The following is a 26,608-nucleotide window of genomic DNA, read 5'->3' as shown; positions in this document are numbered from 1 at the left end:
AAGGAAGGAAGGAAGGAAGGAAGGAAGGAAGGAAGGAAGGAAGGAGAAGAGAAAAGAAGAGAAAAGAAAGGAGGGAGGAAGGGAGGAAGGAAAGAGAGAGAAAGAAAGAAAGAAGGGAAGAAGGGAAGGAGGGAGGGAGGAGAGGGTGGGAGAGAGGGAAGAAGGAAGGAAGGAAGGAAGGAAGGAAGGAAGGAAGGAAGGAAGGAAGGAAGGACGGACGGGAGGGAGGGAGGGAGGAAGGGAGGGAGGAAGGGAAGCCAGCCAACCAGGAATACAGGGAAGGAGTATCAAAGAAAACCAGGAATACAGGAATGGAGTATCCAAACAGAGGAAAGAGCACGTGCAAAGGCCTTGCCTGAGTCAGAGTAACAGACTCCAGGTCACTGTGGCTGGAATGCAGAGGCCACAGGTAGAGGCCACAGGCAGAGGGCCTTGCAACAAGAGCCCAAGAGCAAATTCCTGTCTCCTTTCATCTTTGCCCAGCGGACATTCCAAGCAAGAAGGAGACTCTGACTTAAAATAAAAAATTGACACTCTCGCCTGGTATGCAAATAGAGCCCCAGCCATCAAAGGGGCCTCCTACCCTTCCCCCAGGATGATTATTCCCTGCCTCAGTGAAGGGAGCCACCGGCATGTGCAGACACCTCCTAAGCACAGGTGCAAGGCAGGCACGTGACTGGTTTACACTAGAGGGCAAAAAGAAATGCAAACCCATGTGCCCTGTTCACAATACTGAGTTATGACTCAGCCAGTTCCCACCGCTCAACCCAGAACAGCAGCTGTTGGTGCCCACAACACAGCTCACAGCAGAAGGCAGAGCAAGGAAAACACGAAGTCCTGCACTTGGGATGCCGCCTCAGAGACCGAAACAGTAGAAGGATTCAGGGGTGCACATGAAACCACTGCCCTCTGCCACACAGAAAGCCAAGGAGAAGCTGCGCCACACCTGTCTGACAACAACCCTGCAGAGCAGAGGGTCTGCACACCTGCATGCACAATGCCCAGGGAAATCCAATACTTTAATGGTGCTTCCCAAAGACACAGCAGCACAGGAGAAGCAGGCAGCCTGGCGCTGGATCAAGCCCTGGAAACCTGTGGTGAGATCTGCTAGCAGAAGCAGCTCACACATGCTGAGACAGACAACGCAGACAGACAGCTGGGAAGCAGAACATGTGGCGGGTCCCTCTCTTCAGGTGGTGCGGAGGTTTCAGGAGTGGGGTGATGCCTTCCTTGAAGAAAGAAAGGCAATTCCTGTATTTCTGAACTCATGCTTGGAAAAGTGACACAAGTCTGAAGTCTAAAAGAAATCAGGCAATAATGCAAAAGAAAGCAAGTCAATTCTGCAGGAACTGGGAGCTGGGAGGGGGCAAGAGGAAACCCTGACAATGTTGTGCCTGACTCTGGGACTGGGGAATTTTCCACGTTTTACAGGAATCTGCAGCAGCCCCTACTGGGTCTTAAGCAGCCCCTACTTAAGCCTGAGCCAGAAGAGACAAAAAAGCAAAATCAAAGGCCCCGAGCAAAGGAGACAGGGCTGTGACCAAGTCCTCTGCGAGAAGTGGCACTGGCTGGCACAGATGGAAGGCAACCTGGAGCACCTTCCTCCAGTCCCGTGCCTCCCTGCCTCTCCCAGATGTGCTCTCTGAGGCCTGGAGAAGTCAACTGGCTTCCATGGAGGCAGCCGATAGCAGAAGAGGCAGAGCTTGAGTCGGAAAACATGACCCTAAATTCAGTGCCTTCCTAGGTTTGGAATGTATTATTTAAAAAATAATAATAAATAGGCTGGGTGCCGTGGCTCACACCTATAATCCCAGCATTTTGGGAGGCTGAGTTGGGCGGATCACTTGAGCCCAGAAGTTCAAGACCAGCCTGGCCTACATGGAGAAACCCCATCTTCACTAAAAATACAAAAAGATTAGCTAGGCGAAGATGCAGTGAGCCATAATCTCACCACTGCACTCCAGCCTGGGTGATAGAGTGAGACCTCCTTTCAAAAAAAAAGAAAAAAAAATTTTTTTTTTAAATAAATAAATGCAGTGTCCCTTGCTCAACAGTGCATTATTGCTACTTCCCAGAGCACACAGTCACTAAGTAATACATTTCAAATCAATAGAACTGGTTCACATTCTGGTTCTACTCCTTACTAAGTGCAATTAGTCCCTTGTGACACTCAGTTTCCACCCCTGTAAAATGGGAACAACCCTTATCAGAGTCCTACCAATATATTGTAGGGCTCTGGTAAGGATCCTCCAACAAGAATCATGGCTCCTCTGAGCCTGTGGTCTTCATTTTAGATAAGATATTCAGGCCAGGGAAGAATAAAGGTCTCAATTCCTGCCAAAAAAATGTTATTCAATACATAAATTTACCTTGTTTGCTTTAAGAACTTATTTGGCCGGGCGCAGAGCTAACACTGCAATCCCAGTACTTTGCGAGGCCGAGGCAGGTGGATCACGAGGGTCAGGAGATTGAGACCGTCCTGGCTAACATGGTGAAACTCTGTCTCTACTAAAAAAATACTAAAAAATTAGCCAGGCATGGTGGCGGGCGCCTGTAGTCCCAGCTGGTTGGGAGGCTGAGGCAGGAGAATGGCCTGAACCTGGGAGGTGGAGGTTGCAGTAAGCCAAGATCGCGCCACTGCACACTCCAGCCTGGGTGACAGAGTGAGATTCCGTCTCAAAAAAAAAAAAAAAAAGACTTATTCATCCACCCATTTCTGAGAGGACATAAATGCTTTAAAAATTGAACACATAATGCAAAATTAAGAGAATCAGGATTAAAACAGAAACTCTGTCTCAAGAATACAAAGGATAAGTGCCAGGGCTCTATCAGTGGAGACAAACAGGGAAACGTGCTTGGTTGCATTGATTTATTTTCTGGCTGACCAAAAAACGCAGCACATAGAATACTATTCTGCTAGCATGTACCCAGCCAAGCTCAAATGTACAAGTAACTTCTTTAACCTGAGAGCCATGAAGAAGAGCAAAGTGATAATTGACAAGTTGGGACCCAGAGCTTCCAGGCAACTGTTCACCCTGTGTCCTCCCTAGGCCAAGGGCGTGCCCTGTTTTGAGTTAATAGGAAAGCAGTCATATTTCCAGTCTGAACCACACATCACACTTCCGCCTGTACAATTTCAGAACAAACAACTTAGAGTCAACTTCTAGAAGGTCCTGGCAGAGAAACCCTTATTCTGACCATAAAAACCTATAAACAGGTTCAATCATAGGCTCTGGGTAAAGATAAAAAATTACAGGCAGTGGCATTCTCCAACTCCAGCCAGGAACAGTGCATTAGAAAAAATGCCTGCCTTGATGAGACAGGCATCCCTTAGCTGTGGATGCTTAGCTGTGGATGCTGTTAGATGACCTCTCACAGCAATGTGACCGGCAGAGGATAAATAAAGCAACTCAAAACCTCCATTCATAGAAGCAGAGTCCTTATCATAAATGGAATGAATCCTAAATAGAAACTATTCAGGAATCCTAAATAGAAGAAACTATCTGTTTCCTTCTTTTTGCAAAGAACAACTTTCCAAGAGCAGGCCACAGAGGTGTATTTAAAGTCAGACATGTGAATATTCCATACCCCTAAATCCCACAAGTTGATAACTAACAGTCCATTCAGGGAAACAAAAATGAGAATAAAACCAGAGTGAGAATAAAACCAGGACAAAGAGCTCCCTGTGGCGCTGGGAGATAGGCCTGTTATCAGCTCCATCTCCAGGGCACAGGGTCAGGGGAAGTAGAGCGTGCAGAGCTGCCGGGGAATTGCCTGGCCAACTCCAGCCCCTGTGATGCATGAGCCAACTGCACAAGATTCCAGGCCTTCTCCCTCTGTTCCACTGTTTGCAGGATCCAGGAAGGGCCTTTAATCTGGCCAGACCAGGAGGAGACACAGCATTCAGTAAACAAAGTAAGGGATACCTAGGACTTACAAATGATAGCCAAGGTCTGCTTCAAATATGGGTGTGGTTGGGAATACAAATGAAACAAGACTGGTCATGAGTTAGTAATCATTAAAGATGAACAATGAGTACATGGGGTTTCATTTCACCATTCTTTATTCTGAAACTGTTCCAGAATAAAAAAAAAAAAAAAAAAAAAGAAATCATACATATTTACTGTGGAAATTTAGGTAAATATTAAACAAAAAGTCACCAAGAAGAAAATAAGCCTATCACCCACCTATCAGAAAAATATAATCCGGTCACCTGAGACAACCACTGTTATCATTTTGTTCTATTTCCAATCTTTGCCCACATTTTTTTTCTTTTGTTTGCAAAACAGAAGTATACTGTCCATATTGTTTTATAACCTGCTTCCTATGCCAATCGTAATTTATCTTACGTATTATTCTGGAAATTCTTAAAATGTAAAACATTGAGTTATATCTTCCCTAAGGACAATTTTTCCTAGGAGAGCCAAGAGAGAACAAAGTTACTATTAGAGCCATCTGATACTAATATCTTACATATTATTCAAGTCATTAAATATTTAAAATAGTATGACTGTTGCATAGTCTTTCATCCAAAGGTAGTCCATAAACTACTTCCAATTTTTTGTTACCATAAGGCTGTGGTGAGCCAGAAGGATGACATGTTTTATAAATAGGTGATGTCAAGTGAGAAATAAATTGTTTAGTATGCACCGGAACATAAACTAACAGCACAATGGAAAAGAAAAGGCGAAGAGAGATGCCGGAGGCTCATCGGCTGCATAATTCTGAGCAATTAACTTTCCAGGTATTCCCTTTTGCAAAGGTTGTGGTGAGGAATAAGAGCAAATTTCAACAGGCATAAGCCTGAAACTTGCTCATAAAGTGCCTCTCCGTCAACAATAATTCACCAGGTCCAGGCAATGAATTGAGAAAATCTGCTAGCATTGCCTCTGAAACGCTTGAGTCTTGAAATACTGTGTCTCAAAGGATTGAAGAGTTCATCCATCAGGGATGGCACAGGAAGGTTCCATAGACATAAGACTGGATCAAATGGCTTTGCAAAGACCACTGTGGTCCAAGTGATCAAACATGCCTTTCCAATTTACCTAATTAAATAAAATGTACTCAGACACTGCTTAGGCCTGCAATTAGGTTCTTTCTCCAGAGAAAGATTGAATTTATCTCCTAAAAAAAGAAAATCCATAAAATTCTCAAGGTGGGGAGATGAGGGGGATCCTATGTCTTCTCTGCACTATTTTTTTTTTGCCTACCAAAAAGCAGAATTTGGCTGAATGTCTGTGGAGAAAACGCCTCCTATAGTCAATATCTGAAAGTCAGTCAAAAATATAATTTTTCTTTCTGAATCAAATTCATAAACTATTTTGTGAAACATTTGAAAGGTTCAGAACTGAATACATTCTAGCTGTGTTCCATGTGGCTCTCTCAGACTGCTAAAAGACACCAGGGACTTCTGAATCAAACCATTTGGCTCTGGCCAGCAGCTGGGAAGAGGCCACACTGCAGCCTTCCTGGATAGGACGCCACTGCTACCTTCTTCTCCAGGAGGGGCCCACGGACTCTGTGATGGGCAGAACCACAGTGGGACCAAGAGAACGGCAGATGGCTGTTGCTGCTTTCTTTACATTTTACCTTCTCCTTATCCATTTCCTTCTGCCATTTTGGTTTTTTATTTCAGAAAGGATATCTGGGGTTTTCTTTCCATCTTGTCAAGGATTGAGTGGAGAGGAAACAGGAGTCTGTGTGACACACCAGACTCAAGCTCTGAGGTCAGAAACTGTGTAAGTGAGCAATTAAGTGCTTATCACTTAGTAAGTGAATAGCAGCTGCCATATGCAGCCTCTCTAGACTGAGTTCTAGCCTCTGACCTTGCCCTCCCCAAACGGAAGAGTCCCCACCTATTAAGGAATCTGCCTGAATTTTCAAGAAAGCATCACCAATTATTCACACTCTATTGATGACCACTATGAAAAAATACTAAATGTATGCACAAAGACTAAGAAGAGACACACACATTTTTAAAGTATGTGTTATGAGAGTAAATTCAAGAGAGATATTTTTTGTTATTGTTATTGGGTTGTTTCAACAGTAGAAAATTATTTTAAGACTATGTTATCACCAACATTCCATTTATATGTTTTGCTAGGACTGGAACCCCTCGAAGCATGAGTTCATTTCTGATCTAAGTCTAGGCCCTCCCTCTGGATTCATATATCACAGAGAAGCAGGAGGAAAACAACTAGAATTGCAACCAAAGATGACACAGATTTTTTTTCAACTGGGTTTCCCAAGAGAGCAATCTCTAAGGTTTGCCAAAATTGGTCCAGAAAGCTCTACAAGCTTCTATGCCTATGGCTTCACCTTTACTTTTTTCCCCTGAAAATAAACCAAAAAGCCAATGCATAAATGCAGACAGCTGTCTTCTGGCAGACAGTACTCCACTGCACACAACCACACCCTGACAGAGAGACACACACCAGCCCAATCCATTCCTGAGCTCTGGCTGATTTGGTTGCTGTAGATTTCCCAGAGGTTCCATTGAGCTCACCCTCTGACTTTGGAGTGGTCAGGAGCCATATGCTGGGGCACTCAAAGTCTCCTGCAGGAAGTACCAGCACCCACTGATGCTCTCTACCTTGACCTCCCTGTGCAGGGACAGGACCAGAAAGGAAAGTTACCTTGCAGACGGCTGCCTGGAGTACTGCATCAAAGCCCCCCTCAGGGGCATCTCGGTTCCGGGACACCCTCTGCTTCCGAACTTCCTCATTGAAGCTGTCCACTCTGTCTGTGAGAGGCAGCAGATGGCGGAACCCAAAGGAGGGGACGCAATTTGGAAACAACTTGTAACTAGAGAGAAAGAAGAGAAGTCATTTTTCCATCATTGTCTGTAAATCTTTACCAAGTGTTCTGAGCATTCATTGAGTGCCTTGAGAGGCACCAATAACTATTTACCCAGAACCTACTACATGCCCCTAGGACAGGCACAGTGGAGAGAGCAAAGATAAATAACATAGTCCCTACTTTCTAAACATCAGCCCTAAACTGCAGGCAAGGCTGTATATGCCGAGTTGTAAATGAATGGTATGGACAAATGGTTAAAAGGAAACAGAGATAACAGTAGGCTACCGTGGTTGGAGGAAGACTTGACATGGGCATTGAAAGGTATATGGGACCCAGGGTGTGGGCCAGCCTAGGCAGAGTGGACAGGAAGTGTCCTCTGGGCTAAGGAATGTGGATGATGCCCAGTGAGGGCAATGTAAGTGAAGTTACTCCATGCAACCAGCTTCTACATCAATGCTGCTGCCACACAACAAAGGATCACAGGATCATATAACCTTGCCATGTCAACCCCCTCAGTGACCAGGATGTGCAGGCACATGGACAAATGCTCAATGGAACAGGAATAAAAACATCTTATCTGCTTCTTCATTCGTTTCGAAATATTGTACCAACAAACTATCAATTCTGCTAAATGCAATAAAAAATTATTTAGAAACTAAGCATCTTCAAATGGAAAGTGATGTCTGGAAATTGGGAAAGAAGGAAGCATTACACATCAATAGTAGGTTAATACCAAGCCTTTCTCTTGAAATATTGGGTGATCTCCTTTTCAGTCTCCTGTGGAGACTACAGGTGACCCCATTCCTGAAGAAGTTACTTTCCATTACAGCTCTAAGAGTTTCAGCTTGATCTAGAGCTAATAAAGTTGGAAGAAAGAGCTTGTATTGTTTTACCAATGGGTTCACAAAGTAAAGAGGGGAGAGTGTTCCAGCCAGAGAAGAGCATGTGCAAGATTCCTGTGACAGGAGGGAGCACAAAGCCCAGGGACAGAGGGAGGCCAGGGGGGGCTGTAGTGCAGAGTGAGGGGTGAGGGTGGACGAGGAGGAGCCTGGGAGGCAGACTGGGCCAGAATATGCAGGGTCTCTGGCCGTGTTAAGGAAGTCCCTCTTTCAGGATAAATGATGGGAAACGAGCACTAACAGGCCTGAGGGAAAGGCTTTATAATCTAATTCAAGCTGCATACATGGGAAAGAAAACAGCCTTAGCAACAGCTAGGAGGACCCTGCCTTAACTGCTGTCAAAATCAGCTTTACCAGGGCAGGTCTGGGCAGGCTCCCTTCTGTAAAGGGGCAATCATTGGCTCTCTAAGGAGCCATTCCATTCCCTTTCAGGGCTACAGTCCCTGCTCCATCCACACAGTCACAAGAGCACAGCACAGAGTCCCCAGCAACAGGCCCACCCTGCACAGAATCAATCAGCCCCACTCCTGTGACAGTCACGCTCTCCCTCTCGGGCCAGCGGCAGCAATGGGCTCTCCTTGCCTGGTTTTCCTTTGTGTTTCTCCCTTCTCCTTTCCCGAAATCTTCACGAACACCTTGTACTTGGACAGGTGGAGCTCTTTTTTAACCTCAGCCTCAGGCCACCCAAACTTTCCATTACCTCCTCATTTTGTCATGAAAATAACAATTATGGAAATTACATTCCCAGCTGGAAGAAGGAACTGAGGTCCCATCTGTAGCTATTTGGCAAGTGGATCATAGGCCCAGAAGGAAGTAAGTCTATTCAAACTCTCCCCCCTCTCTTCCTCCAATATCCTGCCCTTGCTTATGTGGCTCTGGCCCATGATTTAGGACTTCAGGTGTATGTTTTTTTACATTTGGTCCAGTTGGTGGTGGGCAGGGAGGAAATAAACTGAATAATAATTGTTGTTTAACCAGGAAAGCTGTGAGAAACTCAGCTTCAGCTCAGCATGTTTTACCTCCTCCCTTTCACTCCCGCAAACAGCAATAAGCAGATACATTTTTACTTCAAAGAATGTCTGTTAAGTAGTTAGGAATTAGAAAATGTGTTTGCCAGACAGAAGCCTTCATTGCAGAGAATTTAGTATAACCAAGTCAGAGTCACTTCATATCAAGAGGAAAAGAGCTTTGTCACACAGACGCTAGGAGTGTCTCCATTGACACTGGAATCGGATGTCACTTGTGATGAGTTATCTGACTTAACCCCAGAACAGCTGTCTGAGTGGCCTGAAGATCCAGATGTTTTGGGGTCATACCAGGAGACTATACCACCCGTCTCGTGTGTCTGTGCTGTGAGACCCCAAATAAGCACCACGCACACAGTTACTAAATTAAGGATTATTAACAAGGGAGATAAAAAATAAAATATATATGGTTAAAAAGCCAAGGGAGTGTCTGTATGTATAAAGAGCGAATCCAATTTGAAGACACCAGACCTAGACAAATCCAGAAAACAATCTAATGCCTCAGGAGAATATCATGGATCAAGCTGACATGGAAAGGCTCTCATGTCATGGAACAGGAATGAAAACACCTTATCTGCTTCTTCTAATGCTAACCATATAGAACTGCTGGATAAAATGTAATTTAAAAATTTTTAATATATAGCCTAGACTGGAAGCTCAGAAAGTAAATCCCAGAAATGAAGAGGAAACCATTCAATAAATGAATGAAACTTTCAGAAGTATTTGGTTTTGGAAAAAATAAAATAAAATAAAACAAAATAAAATTTAAAAATACAAAAAAAAAGAAAAACCCAAAAAACAAATGAATGGACTTAAAAGAATAGGTGGGGGCCGGGTGCAGTGGCTCACGCCTGTCATCTCAGCACTTTGGGAGGCTGAGGCGATCACTTGAGGTCAGGAGTTCAAGACCAGCCTGGCCAACACAGTGAAACCCCATCTCTACTAAAAATGCAAAAATTAGCTGGGCGTGGTGGCAGGTGCCTATAATCCCAGCTACTCAGGAGTCTGAGGCAGAAGAATCACTTGAACCCAGGAGGTGGAGGTTGCAGTGAGCTGAGATCGTGCCACTGCACTCCAGCCTGAGCAGCAGAGCGAGACTCAGTCTCAAAAAAAAAAAAAAAAAGGTAGGAAATGGGCAGGCACTCATGCCAAGGACCCCTGCAATGCGTCAGGCCTTGACTGAGGCCCTGCGGGCTTGGAGCAGGGTCTACCAGGAAGAGATGCTGAGCCTCAGTCCTGCACAGGGCTGAACACTGGAATAGGGCTCTCTGCATAAAGCCCAACACTACAATGAGCTGCTGTGCCACTAAAACCAGAAACAGAAAAACTCCAGTCCGGGAAAGCGGCACGGAAGCTGACCGTCTGTCACGAATGAGATGAATTACCCATAAAAACTGTAATTCCAGGCCTGAGCAACTGGAATACACTGCCTTTATGGTGAAGACATCTCCAGTTGAAAAGTTAACAGAAAAACTAGTCCCACGGTGAACCTGGAGATTCTCGACAGCAGCAAACATAAAACTGCTCTGCAGGGATGCCCCCACAACCTCCAGTGAAGATGTACTAATGAAAAGCTTACAAATTGCATGAAAAACAATTCATGAAGGCATGTCAGCAGGTCCAATACACTGACCTGCTGTGGATCCACCTGAAGGATCCACAATTCAAGAAACAGAAACAGAATAATTTAAAATACTTTAGGTCGGGCGCGGTGGCTCACCCCTGTAATCCCAGCACTTTGGGAGGCCGAGGCAGGTAGATCGCCTGAGGTCAGGAGTTCAAGACCAGCCTGGCCAACATGGTGAAACCCTATCTCTACTAAAAAATACAAAAATTAGCTGGGTATGGTGGCATGTGCCTGTAATCCCAGCTACTCGGGAGGCTGAGGCAGGAGAATCATTTGAACCCAGGAGACACAGGATGCCGTGCTGCCTGGACTTGGGGAGACAAAGCTCAGCCTGCTCACCACGCCACAGTGTGCCCCCTCACTGCGTGTGCCCCCCAGCTCAGAGAAGAGAGCTTCACATAACTCAGGCCCGAGGTTTCCTTCCACACTCTCGTTCTTCACTGGACTTCCTGCCTTACAAGCAGCTTTTCAGTGTGCCTTGTACTCACTGTCGAGAGTTTTACTGTCTGCAACGGGTTCTGCCTTAGAGGACTGAGAGAGTAAGCTCTGAATAAGTAATGTGTCATAACTTTGAATATTTAAATGCTGTGCGCCTAGAGCCAGCCCTTGATTCTCTGCCAGCTTCCAATCTAGTGTCTCAGTCAGTGGAAGGGCCGTGGAAGAATGAAAGTGGGGACACACCCTATCTGTCTGGAGACAGGGCCCAATTAGGACAGAGGTGAAAAGAAGCAAATAAAATCACTATTCCAGATGAATTGAAAAAAGGCTTGATTAAGGCTTGCCGTTAAGATGCTGTTGCTCCTGGTAAGTAGCAAAATTTCAACAAAAAACATTTGGCACCCGGACTTAGTTGAAAAGGGCCTTGGAGATAGGATCAAACTAATAATAGTCCCTGTGGCCACCTGTCACCAGGAGGAAGCTAAACCCAGCAAATGATGATGCCTAGTGCCTCTTTGTGGTTAAAGAATTTAGAGTTTCATTTGTATTTAAAACTTTCTCTTGTCTTACTGTTTTTCCACCAGTGTCAGTTCCCAATCCCTGGAGAAGATCTAAGTCAGCTTCTAGGAGATGTACAGAAGGATTTGGAGGGATTCAGAAGAGCCCATGCCACCAGCACACTAACTCACTCCCACCACCCAGCCCAACTTGGAGCTGGCAGCTCTGAAGGCTACCAAAGAGGACTTGTGGAGAGGGAAGGGCTCAGGGGTTTTCTCTCCTTTGGTGACAGCTGGAAGACCAAGAATTGAGAATGGCATTACAAGATGGAAGGAGCTGGATCCCCGAGTTACTGCATGGAGAGCTTCCAAGGAAAGCAGCTCAGCCCTCATCAGATTTTGCACAAGAAAAAAAAAAAAAACAACTTTCACTGTGTTCAGCCACTGAGATTTGGAGACTGTACATTGCTGCCACATAGCCTACCATTATCCTCAGGTAAGCCTAGGAGATGGGGGTAGGGTGGTTTTAGATCAAGTATTATTACTCAGCCTAAGGTAAAGTATCTGTGTTGTAGTGTGATTTTAATGGGGAAGAAGGCATTATATTAAATGCAAATGCAGGCCGGGTGCAGTGGCTCATGCCTGTAATCCCAACACTTTGGGAGGCCAAGGTGGGTGGGTCATCTGAGGTCAGGAGTTCAAGACCAGCCTGGCCAACATGGTAAAACCCCATCTCTACTAAAAATACAAAAATCAGCCAGGTGTGGTGGCATGCACCTGTAATCCCAGCTACTCAGGAGGCTGAGGTGGAGGTTGCAGGGAGCCGAGATTGCGCCGCTGCACTCCAGCTTGGGCAACAGAGTGAGACTCTGTCTCAAAAAAAAAAAAAAAAAAAAGCAAATGCAGACTATAAAAGTAGTTTGTATTCATATTCCAGCTCTACCTCTTGCTGTCTGTATAATATTGGGTAAGTTATTCTCTCTAGGCCTCAGTGTCTGCATCTTTAACATCTGGCTTATACCTACCTTAGAGAACTCACCAGATTGTTGAGATTTAAATGAGATAATCTATAGAAAATATTTAGTAAGGGCTTGACACTTAGTGAAAACTTAAGTCTTAGTTGTTCCCTATCTCATGACTAGTTTTGGACCTTACAACACAAACCCTCACTAAAGTTAAATATGGAGACAAGGAAAGCAAGAGTTGGAAGTTACCACTCACTGCAGTCACTTGCATAATCTTGACATTTAAAGGAACTCCTGAAAGACTAAAAAGGAAAGAAACCAACCTAGTAGAGGTTGTGTTGCATGGGCTGAAGAATGTGATCCCCTCATACAACCACCACCCCCAACATGCACACAAACACCCCATGGCAGAGACCTGCTCAATAATCCTATTTCTTCTGATTCCTAGGCATAGAGCTATACTAGTTCTCAGCCTCCTGGCTCAGTTCTGTTCCGTCTAATCACATGTGGGAGCAGGCATGGCAAAGGCCTATCCTCCTATGCATGGCCCTCTAGGCAGCATGACCTTAGGAGCCATGTGTGGAAGATGGAAAGCCTGGAAGATGGAAGGCACCTAGGTCCCTGAGTCACTGCTTGCAGGAGAAGTTCCACAAATGAAGAGACCCAGTTGGACTTGAGGAGCAGGAAATAAACTTCCATCAAATTATACACCTTGTTATTATAGACTCTGTTGCAGCAGTTAGAGACACCTGTTTTCTAATAATATGTCAAATCTTTTCTAGTTCAGGTGTTTATGTTGAAAAAAAAAATGCTTACCTTTAAAATAGGATTTTAGTCTAATTATGTGAAAATAAGTTATAGTTATTTATAGAAAAACAACAGGGACAAATTTTGAATTCATTTCTCCCCAGGCACCTCAGTTACTACAAGCAAGGGGAAAGTTTAAGTTGCCCTGCCTGCTGCCTCCCTGATAATCTGGATTCATCACTCCCTGAGGACATTTTCTGAATTCTATTAATGTGAGCAAGTGGTGCTGTGCATGGAAGGCAGGATAATCAAGGGATTGTGATCATTTTATCTTTACAACCTTGTGACAGTTCACTTCTTGACAGGTCAGGAAAGGAGAGAATGTATGCCTATCATTAATCAAATTAAACACCTAAGCCTGGCCACCCTTCCTAACCATGCCTTCCTTAATTCTTTCTTTGAGCTAAATTTTCCTGCTACACCATTCTCCCACCCTTAAGTACCCAACAGAAGGGCAAATGGTCACTTACCCAATGCATGGATTGGTCTGGTACCTCGGTGCCGTGTAGGAGAAAGGAGAGATGTCCTTATCGACAAAAGACCCAAATCCCAACCGGAAGTTGCTGGTGAGCTTCCTCATCTCCTCCGCGAGTTTGGTGCCCAGGTTCCGGATAGTGTCCAAGTCATCCTTCATGGACAGGGAGAGGTCCATCAGGTAGTACAGGTCCACAGGATAGTCCTCTACCTGGCGAACCTGTAGCTGGAAGGTGGTCTTGTCACCTGCACCAACAGAGAGGCCACCTGTGTTAGAGGTCATGCAACCTGCTAAGGGCTGAGGGATGGGATTTGCTTTCAAAGCTAGTTCACCTCTTACTTTTCTTTAGTGATTGTGTGCCTCCCAGAAGATTTTTCTTGGTAGTAAAGTGCCTGAAGGGAATACGGTGCTGAGAATGGAGGCCTGGTTTCTCCTTCCCAAACACTCGGCTTAGCATTTCTTTTTTTATTTTATTTTATTTTATTTTTTTGAGACAGAGTGTTGCTCTGTCACCCAGGCTGGAGTGCTGTGGTGCAATCTCGGCTCACTGCAACTTCTGCCTCCCAGGTTCAAGTGATTCTCATGCCTCAGCCTCCTGAGTAGCTGAGTACCCACCACCATGCCTGGCTAATTTTTGCATTTTTAGTAAAGACGGGGTTTCACCATGTTGACCAGGCTGGTATCAAACTCCTGGCCTCAAGTGATCCACCTACCTCAGCCTCCCAAGATGCTGGGATTACAGGCATCAGCCACCACGCTTGGCCTGGGCTTAGCATTTCTAAGGAAACTCCTTAATGACCAGGCTCCTTGGTGGTGTTCCGTCTTCTCAGCAACAAGGACCCTTGGGTAATCAGTGGACCGTGAACCAGACAACTTCATGAACACAAACTAGGTGGAGAATAGCCCACGAACCACATACCAACTCCAGAGAAAGACCCAGCCACAATGGGAATGTGTGTTTGAAACAAAAGGCAGGGAAGAAATGAACAAAAGAGCCTGAGTGGGGAAGAACCAAGCTGGGGAGAGAGATGTGTAAGGCAAGGGAGGACAGAGAAACAAAGATCGTTGTTTAAAATACCCCAATGGGCAAAAATATGCATGCTTATACCACGTCACCTGTTTTTGTTTCTATTTCCCTCACCATTTACCAGACTAGTATTTACTTTGGGGGGCATCTTTGATGTTTCGGGACATCACAGGTACAACTCATTATCATCAGAAACTACGTATATAAATACAGGAAGACAGACTCCAAATTTTAGCTCTATCGAAAAAAGAAAACAAGAAGAGAAAAGATAGCACTAGATTTGTCTACCAGCTACAATAAGATAGCTGACAGGCACAGAAAAGGGGAATTAATTCAGAGGAAAAGAACAAAGAAAAAAGCCAGTGTCTGGCAGGTGTGATCTTTGCTGTCTCACTCTATAGAATTCAAAGTGAGGCTCAAGTCAGGGCAATAACTGGAAGACCCAGGCCAGGATAATGATCTTGAAATCATTTCATAATTTCTAAAAACAAATCACTTAGAACCAACTTTAAGGCTCAGTTCAACTCATATCTGCCTTGGGCTCATTAACCTTTCAGGAGAGCCAAAAGATGTCCTATTTATCCTGCAGTAGAATTGTGTATACATACTTGAAATTTGGATAGATTCTGTGTGTGTTTAGAGGCACAACAGCAAAGATGGCCTCACTCCTGCCCAGCGAGTCTACACCTGACTTGCCGGCAGCCACATCTCAGAGCAACCAGTCTTTCATCTCAGGCTGACAACCAGCAAACTGAAGCCTTCTTTAACTTGCAGGGAACTCAATCCTCTATACTCCCTCTCCTCCTCCCACCGCGACAACAAGGCATATTTCACTAACTAGACCATGAAGAATCAAATAATCAAAAGATTTTAGTTCAAGTTCCAGCCCTGTCCCTTGAGCAGGAGTGCAACCTGGGCCTGAAATATAAAATGAAATATATTTCAAGTTTCTTGAAATATAAAATGGAAATAAGAACAACGCTCACAGCATCAATTAAGCCTATTATGCGCTCATGAGGGAGAGCAGTGTTTTATGAGCAGTACAGGCTTGCACAGATGAAGTATGATTATGATCATTACTGCCTGTAGTCAGAGTGGCAGCTCTGAACCTGCTTCCCCTGACTTGTCTTTGCGTGTACAGTTCTAGGCGCCTCAGGATTGATGGAGGTTTGAGTTGCCTATTGGTATAAGCCTATTTTTTAAAACCATCAGAGTCTGACTCAAACAGAGGAATGTTCAAGTTTTTCTTCCAGAATGAATTCCAGGCTGCTGCAGTGTCTGCCTTTGGTCAGACGGACACAGCCAGTCCCGCCAGAGGGCTCCTTGGGTGCCACATCATAGTAGGGAGGGGCGGGGGGGGGGGTTGGGGGCAAGGGAGCTCCCTCCTTGGCCCTTGCATGGGCAGGCAACAGACCCCAAATGGCCAGAGCCTGCAATCCTATTTCCTTTGCCTGATGCCATGATCTTTTCATAGGTCTTCTGCATTTTCTGCCACCTGTCCCCCCAAGTTCCCACTTCCAACTTATTTTATCCAAAATCTACTTCTACTTTTTTATGAATTATAAGAAATTAACAGATGGGCACTTTAAAACCAGGAAACAAATAATTGCCTTGGATTCTGGGAGGCGGAGAGGCATCTATGAGATAGAGGCTTGGAAGCAGGAGAGTTGGGTTTGAATCCAGACCCGGTCACCAAGGACTAGGGAGAACTCAGGCTCCTTTCAACTCACTGCTCAGTTTCTACATCAGTCAAGTAGGGAGGATATTAACTATTGTAGGGATTAAAAGAGATAAACACCGCACAAATGTTCCTATACAAAGAAAACTTTGGCCTCGGTTTTCCCAAAAGTCAATTACTGAAGCAATTTCCTGTGAGGATAAAAAGAGAGACAGCAAATCCTGCCAGCAACTTGAATTTCAACAGCTACAGCCTTGGGCATACAAATTTAACCCTAAATTTTCCAGACATGAAGGCTGAGGGAAACAAGGCATGATATATAGGTCCCTTTGTATTTTAAGAGGCTATCTATTCTGAAGCAAGAAACTTCTTGGCATTACATTCTAAGAGAAATTGATCAGTAAGAAAACACACACACACACACACACACACACACACACACACACATCCCTTCCCAAAGGAAGGCTGAAGTTGTTAAAAAGAAATACTGTCCCATTTTTCCAGAAAGAGAGGGATGTAAGAAAGACGGTAACATCACTGATGTTCAGAATGAGGATTTATTGCTGCCTCTAATATGCTTGATTTTAAATGCCACAGACTCCTGAATAGGCGGTGGCAATGACAGAATGTTCTGTCAGCAGATCCTGGAGGGACTGACATTCCTGGTCAGATCCGTGCTGTGGGAGTTAAGCTTCCAGTGTACCAACAACTCCCCAAAAAGGGAGGCCTCTAACGTTAGCAGCTTGAAGGTGAAGCCATTACTGCATGTGAAGTGCACTTTCTGCTGAGAGAAGGTCTTGGGTATGTGTTCCACTTTTGGGTACACTTCCAGAACCATGCACGCTTAAGCACTCTCCTCCCTTCCAACACTTTCCCGGCCATGCTGCTTTCCTTTAAAAATACCTGAGACTTTAAGCCAGTCACCAGCTCCTGCTGCCTAGCAGTGTGGGAAGCGCTTCTCGTCTTTAATCTGCCTGTCTTGGTCTGTGCCTGTCTCTGGTGACACCATTCCGGCCCATGTGTCAGGATTCATCCTTCTCTGTTCCTTCCCTCTCCACTTAGGGTCTCTACAGGCTCAAGTATCCCTGTGGCTATATCCCCTCTCTCTGGGGCTGTTCCATGTAATTCCTGCCAGCCTCGGGACCAGGAGCAGGACCAGAGAAATGGCAAACTCAAAAGAGAAATTGATCACCTGGCACCTGTGACGTGCCACCCCAGGCAGCCTCTCTCATGTCCTTCTGCTTGTTCCTGGTTCCAGAGTACCCAGCTCCAACTGCATTTTGTACAGAATTTCTGTGCTGCTCAGTTTGTAAGTGCAGGTTCTTCCACTATAATCAGGTATCAACTAGCATTCCATCTGAACTGTATTTTTAAAGCTTTCTTCTCTCTGCCTTGCCTTTAATAAAAAGTGAAAAGTTGGCATTTTCCTTAGGGATATATATCAAATAACAAACATTTCTAGAGAGTGAGTTGAGAATTTCAGCAAAAACTTTTTTTTTTTTTTGAGACAGGGTCTTGTTCTGTCACCCAGGCTAGAGTACAGTGGCACAACCACAGCTCACTGTAGTCTCAACCTCCCGGGCTCAAGCAATCCTCCCGCCTCAGCCTCCCAAGTAGCTGGGAATATAAGCACGTGCCATCATGCCTGGCTAATTTAAAAATTATTAGTAGAGACAAAGTCCTGCCATGTTGCCCAGGCTGGCCTCAAACTCCTAAGTTCAAGTGATCCTCCCCCTCAGCCTCCCAAAGTGCTGGGATTAAAGCCACATGCCCAGCCTCAAAAACTTTTTTTTAATTTTTATTTTTTCTGCTTTCTTATTTTCCCTCAGGTTTCCTGTCTTTGAGCCAAAAACTCTTAAGACTGATTTTGTTCAAAGTGTTAAGACAAAGTAGTACCTCAGCAAATAAAGATCTTTGCCATCCCAAAATAAATGCAAGTGGTTTTTGATTCCCTAAAAGTACTATTCTGTGCTGGAAACTGAAAGAAAGAAGGGAAACATAAAAATCAACTCTATTATAACAGGACTACAACTGAACAGAAAATTAGGGCCCTGGTGCACACATTATAAATGAGCAGACAGCTCTTCCAGTCACTACAGCAGAAGGCACTTAGTGTCCCAGGATTAAATCCAGATCTAGAACCAAAGTATTGCCTCACTGGTCTAGAACAAGGATGCCAGGCTGACTGCCCTCCTCCCCCCCCCCTCAGAATTGTGACTGTTGACCGATGGAATAAAGGAACAAGTCACCTGAAGGCATGGTTGTCCTCTACAGTGTCTGCCTCCAAGCCCAGGGCTCTATACTTCCAGTTTCCTTTAAAATAACCCCTTATCCAGCCATCATCAAAATACTTTCTTCATCTATTTAAGCTATCTACACTGTCACCCAGGGTGGCAACTTTATTGCAAAAGCAATACCTAAAAACTGGCACTTCCAAGTAGAACCTGGAAGAAGAAGGGAGGAAAAAAACAGGGGCTGGCAGGAAACCCAAAAGCAACCAATCACCTGTGGTTTAGTTAATAGTATTGTAACCGTGTTGGTTTCCTGGTTTTAATAAAGTACTCTTGTTATATTAAGATGTTATCATTGAGGGCAGCAGAGGAAGGTACATAGAACATCTCTGTGTTATTTTTGCACTTCTTGTAAGTCTAAAATTGTTTCAAAATGTAAGAAAGCTACCAATCAAGGGTCATTTTTTAAGAGGTTAAAGGACTGAGGCCAATAATGACTTATAAACCCTTCTTAATTGCTCAGTGTTTCAAAACCACCTTTAGCTTTTGACCATTCTCAATAAGTTTTACTTTCAAGTTTATGTACTTTCTTAAGGATTTTATGCTCTTTGTTAATGATTTTTTCTAAGGTTCTTATCCTGACATGTAGTTTCCAGTATGGAAATAAAATGGAAAACATGATCCTATATTTACACAAAATCTTGCCTAAAGCTTGGCAGTCCTTCAAAAAGTTAAACATAGAATTACTATATGACCCAGCAACTCCACTCCTAGCTATAGACCCAAGATTATTGAAAACATATGTCCCCATAATAGTGTGTACATGAATGTTCATAGCAGCATTAGTCATAATTGCCCCAAAATATAGGATGTTAATTGTGGGGTTATTAAAACAAAAGAAAAAAGAATTGCCCAAAGTAGAAACAGCCCAAATGTCCATCAACTAAAATATATATATACAGTGGAATATTATTTGGCCATAAAAAGGAATGAAGTACATGCTACAATATGAATGAACCTTGAAACATGTTGCTAAGTGAAAGAAATCAGCTAAAAGAGCCACACATTATACGATGTATAGGAAATGCCCAGAATATGCAAAACTAGAGAGAGAGAAAGTAGACAGGTGGATAGCAGGGGCTGAAAGGGGAGGGTGGGAGACAGTAGGGCAGGCAGTCACTGTTCATGGGTGTGGGACTTCTTTTTGGGAAAATGTTCTGGAATTAGACAGTGGTGTTGACTGTACAACCTTGCAAATATGCTAAGTATACCTTAAAATGGTGAATCTTACGGTCTGTGAATTATATCTCAATTTAAAAAAATTAAAAAGTCCTGCTTAAAGTAGATAGAAATTCTTTTTATTTCCTTCCTGAGACTTACCTTGGAACAATTACTTTGCCTTCATGAAGTGTCTTTCATATTATGCTGAGGCTTGTCCTTCATTAGTCTGCAATAAGTCTGGCAAAGTCTTATATTTCACTCAACAAATAACTATTACGAGGCATGGGGGGTAGGGCAAGGGAGGAGACACAAAAGCATTTCTAAAAATATACAATGGAGGCCCAGCGCGGTGGCTCATGCCGGTAATCCCAGTACTTTGGGAGGCCGAGGTGGGCTGATGACTTGAGCCCAGGAGTTCGAGACCAGCCTGGCCAACATCGTGAAACCCCGTCTCTACTAAAAATACAAAAATTAGCCAGGTGTGGTGGTGTGTGCCTCTAGTCCCAGCTACTCAGGAGGCTGAGGCATAAGAATCGCTTGAACCTGGGAGGCTGCAGTGAGCTGAAATTATGTCACTGCACTCCAGCCTGGGCAACAGAGCGAGACTCTGTCTCTCTCTCTCTCTCTCTCTCTCTATATATATATATAGATAGATAGATATATGAAAAACCAACCCCTATATAACTGAAAGCCCTCTCCAGAGTCAGGGGGGAATTACCCTGAGGCAAATATGCATTTTGCATAACTGAAAATTTTGCTAACTGTGACATACCATTTTTCTCTCCCCCCAAATAAATTCTTGGGGTTTGCCTGCACTTCTCTTTGTAAATGTTAAAATTATATTTTCAAAATTTTAACAGGCATCATTGGTTTCAAGTGTTTCTACATTTGGGAAACATATTCACAATGCTTGTAGGTCTTAGGAACTCGTATTTTCATCAGATCTCTTCCTAGTCTTCATCTCTTCAGACTGAACCCTCTTCATAGTCTGGGTGTGTTTCCAGAAGGCAGTCAGCTCCTTCGTCCACTTGACACCCCCAGCACTGGGCTCTCCACCACGACACCTTCCACAAGACAGAGCTGTACACAGCACCCACACCGTATTTTTGTATAAACATAGGGTCATGGTTTCCATTTTATTTCTAATACCAGAAACCATATCATAATAATGCTTAGCAGGAGATGTAACTATGCCAAATAAGAATGATTTTTTTCTTTAATTGAGCATATATTGAGTTTTATGCATAAATATGGGATTGCATACAAACTGGCCGTTACTCAAATCACTTGCTTTTTATTTTGGGTTCTTGTTGTTGTTGTTGTTGTTTAAAGTCTCACTTTCATCCAGGCTGGAGCCTCAAACTACTGGGTTCAAGTGATCCTCCCACCTCAGTCTCCCCCATAGCAACGGGGTCTCACTATGTTGCCCAGGCTGGTCTCAGATTTCTGACCTCAATCGATCCTCTCTCCTTAGCCTCCCAAACCACTGAGATTACAGGCATAAGCCACCTTACCTGGCCTTCTCTAACTCTTCTACAGGGACTGCCGTAAAGGCCAGTTGGTAGTCAAACCAGACAACCATCTCTGCTCACACTCACACCTTAATTCTGATTTTAAAAACTGGAATTATTAAAGTGTGGACATCTTTGGATTTGTGTGATGCAACTCTTTCCTAAGTTAAGTCTACCCTAAAGAAGAGAGATTTGCCACCATAAAGGATACTTCTTGGAGAGAACACCACAGGCTTTGAGAGCTATTCTAGGTAAGGAGTTCCAAAAATGTAAATTAAAACCTTCCTCCACAATGGCTCTGAAACTACAAACTCTTTCGGAGGTGTGAATTTTTGTCCTCATTTTCAAAGATTATTGAATGAAAATAGCACAATTATACATACCTTATGATAATAAGTATATGAAAAATACAAAGAGGTGAATAAAGACAGAGGACATAGTAAAAATGAAAAATAATATGTTAAAGTGGATTATTTTTCTAGAATTTCATGTGCTATTGCTATACTGTTACTATGATAAAAAAGAAGATATGGCATTCATATTAGTCAATACACTATTCTTACACAACACAACGTTCCAATATATTAATAGTCTACAACAACTCCTATATCCCCTTTAGGTCCAAACCCTTGACCCTGAGCCTGTCTTCATATAAGAGATTTCTCTTTCCCCAGAGGACATCACCAACCATCTGCCCACATAAAGGTTCAGCTGACTTTTTTCTACCCACTCACCAGCTCTGTAAGAGTTCCCTTCCTTTTCTCTCTCAACTCAGTATCTCACTAAAAAGGCTGAGTGTCGCTGACAGTGAGAAGGTTTGCAAAAATCCTACCTTCAATTAATCTCAACACTGATTCCTGGACAGGCAACCCAATAGTTTAGGCTTCTCTATCCAGCAGGGCCATCTTACACTCTTCTTTTGTTTCTTATTTTCAAGACAATTAAAATAGACAAAATAAAACATTTCTCAACTTATGATGACTTGCAGCTCTTTCTTGAAAAACTCATGGTGCAGACCATACGATGACAACCACAACAACAACAAGCTTTACTGAGTGCTTGCCACATGCAGCATTGTGCTAAATCCATTTCTGAGGCACTGAGCATCCCTGGTCAAACCTCCATCTGGCACCCTTGGCCACTGCTCTTTGAAAATAATAAAAATTTTAACTTTGAAAAGTTCACTGATACAAAAAGTCCCATTTAAGCCTCTGAACATGCCCGTGAGGAACAAAGGTGACAAAGACCCTAAGATGCTGAGAGATGGAGTAACTTGCCCAGGGTCTCCGAGCTAGGGACAGAGGCAGAGCTAGAACCCAAGAGAGCCAGCCAGATCCATGATCTTTCCACTGCTATAGGCTTCCCTGGAGTCTACATAAACCATCTACAAACAGTTACTGCCAATGGTTTCCTAGACCATGGGATAGAAGAAAACGGCAAAAAATCAGTGAAATGTGAAAAAATCTGCCCCTTCCCAATAGCATAATACTTTCCAATTTAGCCACACGCACATCCAACCCTTTGACATTGCAAGGCTTCTAATATGCAGAATATTCGATGATAAAAGTGGTGAACTAGAAACAACCACGGGTTTGTGGTTACCAAGACCTGGGGCTGAATCGATTCACCACTTACTAACTGAGAGACCTTGAGCAGGTTGTTTCCTTGTGTGTAAAATGAGAACTACCTGGCAGGGCATGGTGGTTCATGCCTGTAACCCCAGCACTTTGGGAGGCCGAGGAGGGTAGATCACCTGAGGTCAGGAGTTCAAGGCCAGCCTGGCCAACATGGTGAAACCTTGTCTCTACAAAAATACAAAAAAAAAAAAAAAAAATTAGCTGGGCATGGTGGTGCACGCCCAGCTACTAGGGAGGCTGAGGCAGAAGAATCTCTTGAACCGGGGAGGTGGAGGTTGCAATGAGCCAAGATTGTGCCATTGCACTCCAGCCTGGGTGACAGAGCGATATTCCATCTCAAAAAAAAAGATAGCTACCTTAAAGTTAGGTCAAGTGGTTAGCACATAGTAGGTATGCAAAACTGTTTATTTGTATTACATTATAAGTAATTATATTACCATTTCCTTATATTAAGCAACTCTAAGGTTTGCAGGTTCCGAGGATCACAAAAAAAAAAAATCCACTCTAAAAGTTTGTCCTTCCAGAATGCTACAGACTCAAATGGAATTTGCTGATGGGGAAAAACACTTTTTCCTGAAAGTGGCGTGTTTCCTGAGCAACTTGCATTCACTAAGGAGTAAATCTACCAGCATCCTCCTAGAATAAACCACAGCATTATTCACAATAGCCAAAAGCTGAAGACAACCTAAATGTCCATTGACAGACAAATGAATAAACAAAATGTGGTACACTCATACAATGAAATATTACTCAGCCAAAAAAGGAATGAAGTTCTGACATATGCCAAAACATGTGTGAAACTTGAAAACATTACACTTAGTGAAATAAGTCAAACTTCAAAGGACAAATACTGGATGATTCCACTTATGGTAGGTACCTGGACTAGTGAAATTCAGAGTCGGAAAGCAGAGTGGGCAGCCACTACACCCTGAATGACTGTAATTTCTGCCATCAGTTGCTCCCTGATTTAAACAAAATTTAAAAATAAAAATAAATGAAAAATAAAAAATAAAGTAGAATGCCGGTTACCAGGAACCAAGGGAAAGAGAGAATGAGGAATTAATGTTTAATGGGTGTAGATTTTCTGTTTAGGACAATGAAAATGTTCTGGAAATAGATACTGCTGATGTTTATACAATATTGTAAATGTACTTAATGCTGCTGAACTGTACACTTAAAATGGTAAATGTTATGTATATTTCACCACAATTGTTTAAAAATAGCAAAGATCTTCCTCTGTCCACAGGAGCCTATCCACAGACACATCAATAAGAACATACTCTGCTTCCTGAGGTCTGAGCCTCGCCTCCCCATCACCATCTCATAGCTCTGTTCTCAGCCTGGCCTGACTCACTGCCCCATTATTAACAAGTCCCACCTCCTCCATGGGCCTTCCTGACCCCAGAGCATCCAGACCTTTCTGTGGGCAACTCACCGGGCCGGAGGTTCACGGCAATCTCCTGTGGTGTCATCTGAATGACGTCCCAGCCCGCAGAGCCCGAACCCTTGCTGCTGAGGGGCAGGCTCCTCAGGATATGGAAGCTGCTGGCTGGGCTCTCTATCTCACCTCCACAGCCATTTCTGACAAGGTTTGCCCTCAAGTCACACCGAGAGGTGATGGACCGTGGGCTTCCGAAGTCCTAGGCAGGGAAAAAGAGGAAGAGAGCAGGAGGTGGTCAGGATGTCTCCCGAAAACATGGCATGCTGTGGCTGCGTCTCCATCCGGTTGACCTTAAATTCTCTACTTTCCATTTTCATTGTCTGAAAATGGAGGAAATGGTAATCCCTATCCCAGGTGCTTCACCAAGTATTGTAAGGATTAACTGAGCTGCTGGATATTAAAGCATTTTGTAAACTGTAAACACATAATAAAAATGTTCGGTTTCATTGTTATTTTGATGGTTAAAATGTTCCTAACTGCCTACATGATTAGCAAGAGAAAGAAACAGAAATGATCAAAAGTTGTATAGCTAAACTTTTTAAAAAGTTGTTATATATTGCTGGGCGTGGTGGCTCATGCCTGTAATCCCAGCTATTTGGGAGGCTGAGGTGGGAAGATCGCTTGAGATCAAGAGTTTGAGACCAGCCTGGGCAACATGGGACCTCAACTCTAAAAGTAAATAAATAAGTAGATGAAATAATATATAGTTAAATAAACAAGATGACATATAAGTGGCTGAGAAGTCTTCCCTTGGGCATTCAAGAGTTAACCTTTAAGCTGTTCACTTATCATCTTTCACTGGCATTGGATGCTGAATAATCATTCAGAAGAACAACATGGCAGTACAGGTCATATCCACTGACCCAGTGCTCTACTCCAAGAAACTTATCACAAGAAAATCATCTAAAGAGAAAGGAGAAACTCTTTGTGATGTATATGGCAGTATTATTTGTAATATAATCTTTAAAACTTGCCAATCTAAATCCTTAAACCGTAACAATAACATAGCATATCACTTCAATAGATGACAGTCATTACAAATAATTATGGGAATTAAGAAGAAATTTAAAATATTTACACTAAGGAGGAAAACAAAATCCCAGAATATAGAACTGTATTTATTAGGATTTAAAAGAAAAATTTTAAAAGAGGTGCTATAGTAAAGTGACAAAAACATTTTTGTTTTTATCTTTGTTTTTTGTGTGATAACAACACATTGATAGGAAAAGTCTTTCTTTGGGTTTGGGAGAAAGCTGGACGTCAGAACAACTCAACCTCATTTGGGACAGCAGGAGGTTAAGGTATTAATTTTAAAATGAAACAAAATACTTTGTTATAAAACATGAAGCCTCCCTGGTCATTTCCAGCAAAGGGGTTTTTAATGGCAAAGCAAGCCCAGGCTTCTCTCTGAGCACCTTTTCACTGGTGAATGTAAAAAACAAGATCCCCCCTCCACCTCCCGCTCTGGCAGGCTGGAGGCCAGTGCTGTCCTATGAGTCTTTCTGGAGGAGTTAGGACACTGGTCTCTTGCTCTTCCCTCTGGAACACTTTGCCAGAAGCCTCACGTGAGTCAGCATCCCTTGACCACTTTGTTAGAAGCCAGACTGCTGGCAGAGGCACAAAAATCAGAGGAATGCACCCTCCCTCAACGTCTTAGATATCCTAGAACTACCCAATGCCCTTTAGAATCCTTGTAAAATTCAAGATTAAGAAGCCAGCCTGGTGTGGTGGCTCACACCTGTAATCCCAGCACTTTGAGAGACTAAGGCAGGAGGATCATTTGGGCCGGGAGTTCAACGCTGCAGTGAACTGCAATTGTGCCACTGCACTCTAGCCTGGGCAACAGAGCAAGAGCCTGTCTCAGAAAAACAAAAAGCAAACACAAAAAAGAACAAGAAGTCAAGAAGACACTGCAGTGTTTTTAAACAAGTAAAGCCAGAGGTATTGTCCTAAGCCTATGGTATGTTTGTTTGTTTTCTGGGTTTTTCTTTTTTTAAATAATGATTTTTTTATTTGTGCACTAAATCCCCAAGGATCTTGCCTGTCAACAACCTCCAGGACTACACCAAAGGTGTAAGTGGCTCCATAAACACTTGTTGTGAAACAAGGTTAGAAAAATGAGTTTTCTGGCCAGACATGGTGGCTCATGCCAGTATTTCAAGAGGCTGAGGCGGGAGGATCACTAGAGTCCAGGAGCTCCAGGCTGCAGTGGGCTATGATCCTTGCCACTGTACTCCAGCCTGAGCAACAGTGAGACTTTGTTAAAATATACACACACACACACACACACACACACAGACACACACACATTATACACACACACATATATTA

General features: G+C 43.5%; 1 protein-coding gene across 1 annotated transcript in view; it reads right to left on the bottom strand.

The window, feature by feature from the left end:
• Positions 1–26,608, bottom strand: part of ITGB5 (integrin, beta 5) — a 144,151-nt gene that overhangs the window by 80,952 nt on the left and 36,591 nt on the right. Inside the window, exons 5-7 of the mRNA XM_011971614.1 lie at positions 24,272–24,476; positions 13,527–13,776; positions 6,636–6,804 (exon numbers count right to left, since the gene is read on the bottom strand). Coding sequence (XP_011827004.1) covers positions 6,636–6,804; positions 13,527–13,776; positions 24,272–24,476 — 624 coding nt within the window. The remainder of the gene's footprint in view (positions 1–6,635; positions 6,805–13,526; positions 13,777–24,271; positions 24,477–26,608) is intronic.

The sequence above is a fragment of the Mandrillus leucophaeus genome, unplaced genomic scaffold (assembly GCF_000951045.1).
Source record: "Mandrillus leucophaeus isolate KB7577 unplaced genomic scaffold, Mleu.le_1.0 Scaffold123, whole genome shotgun sequence".
Lineage (NCBI taxonomy): Eukaryota > Metazoa > Chordata > Mammalia > Primates > Cercopithecidae > Mandrillus > Mandrillus leucophaeus.
Note: the sequence above shows the minus strand (reverse complement) of the source record. Positions and strands in the feature narration are given on the sequence as shown.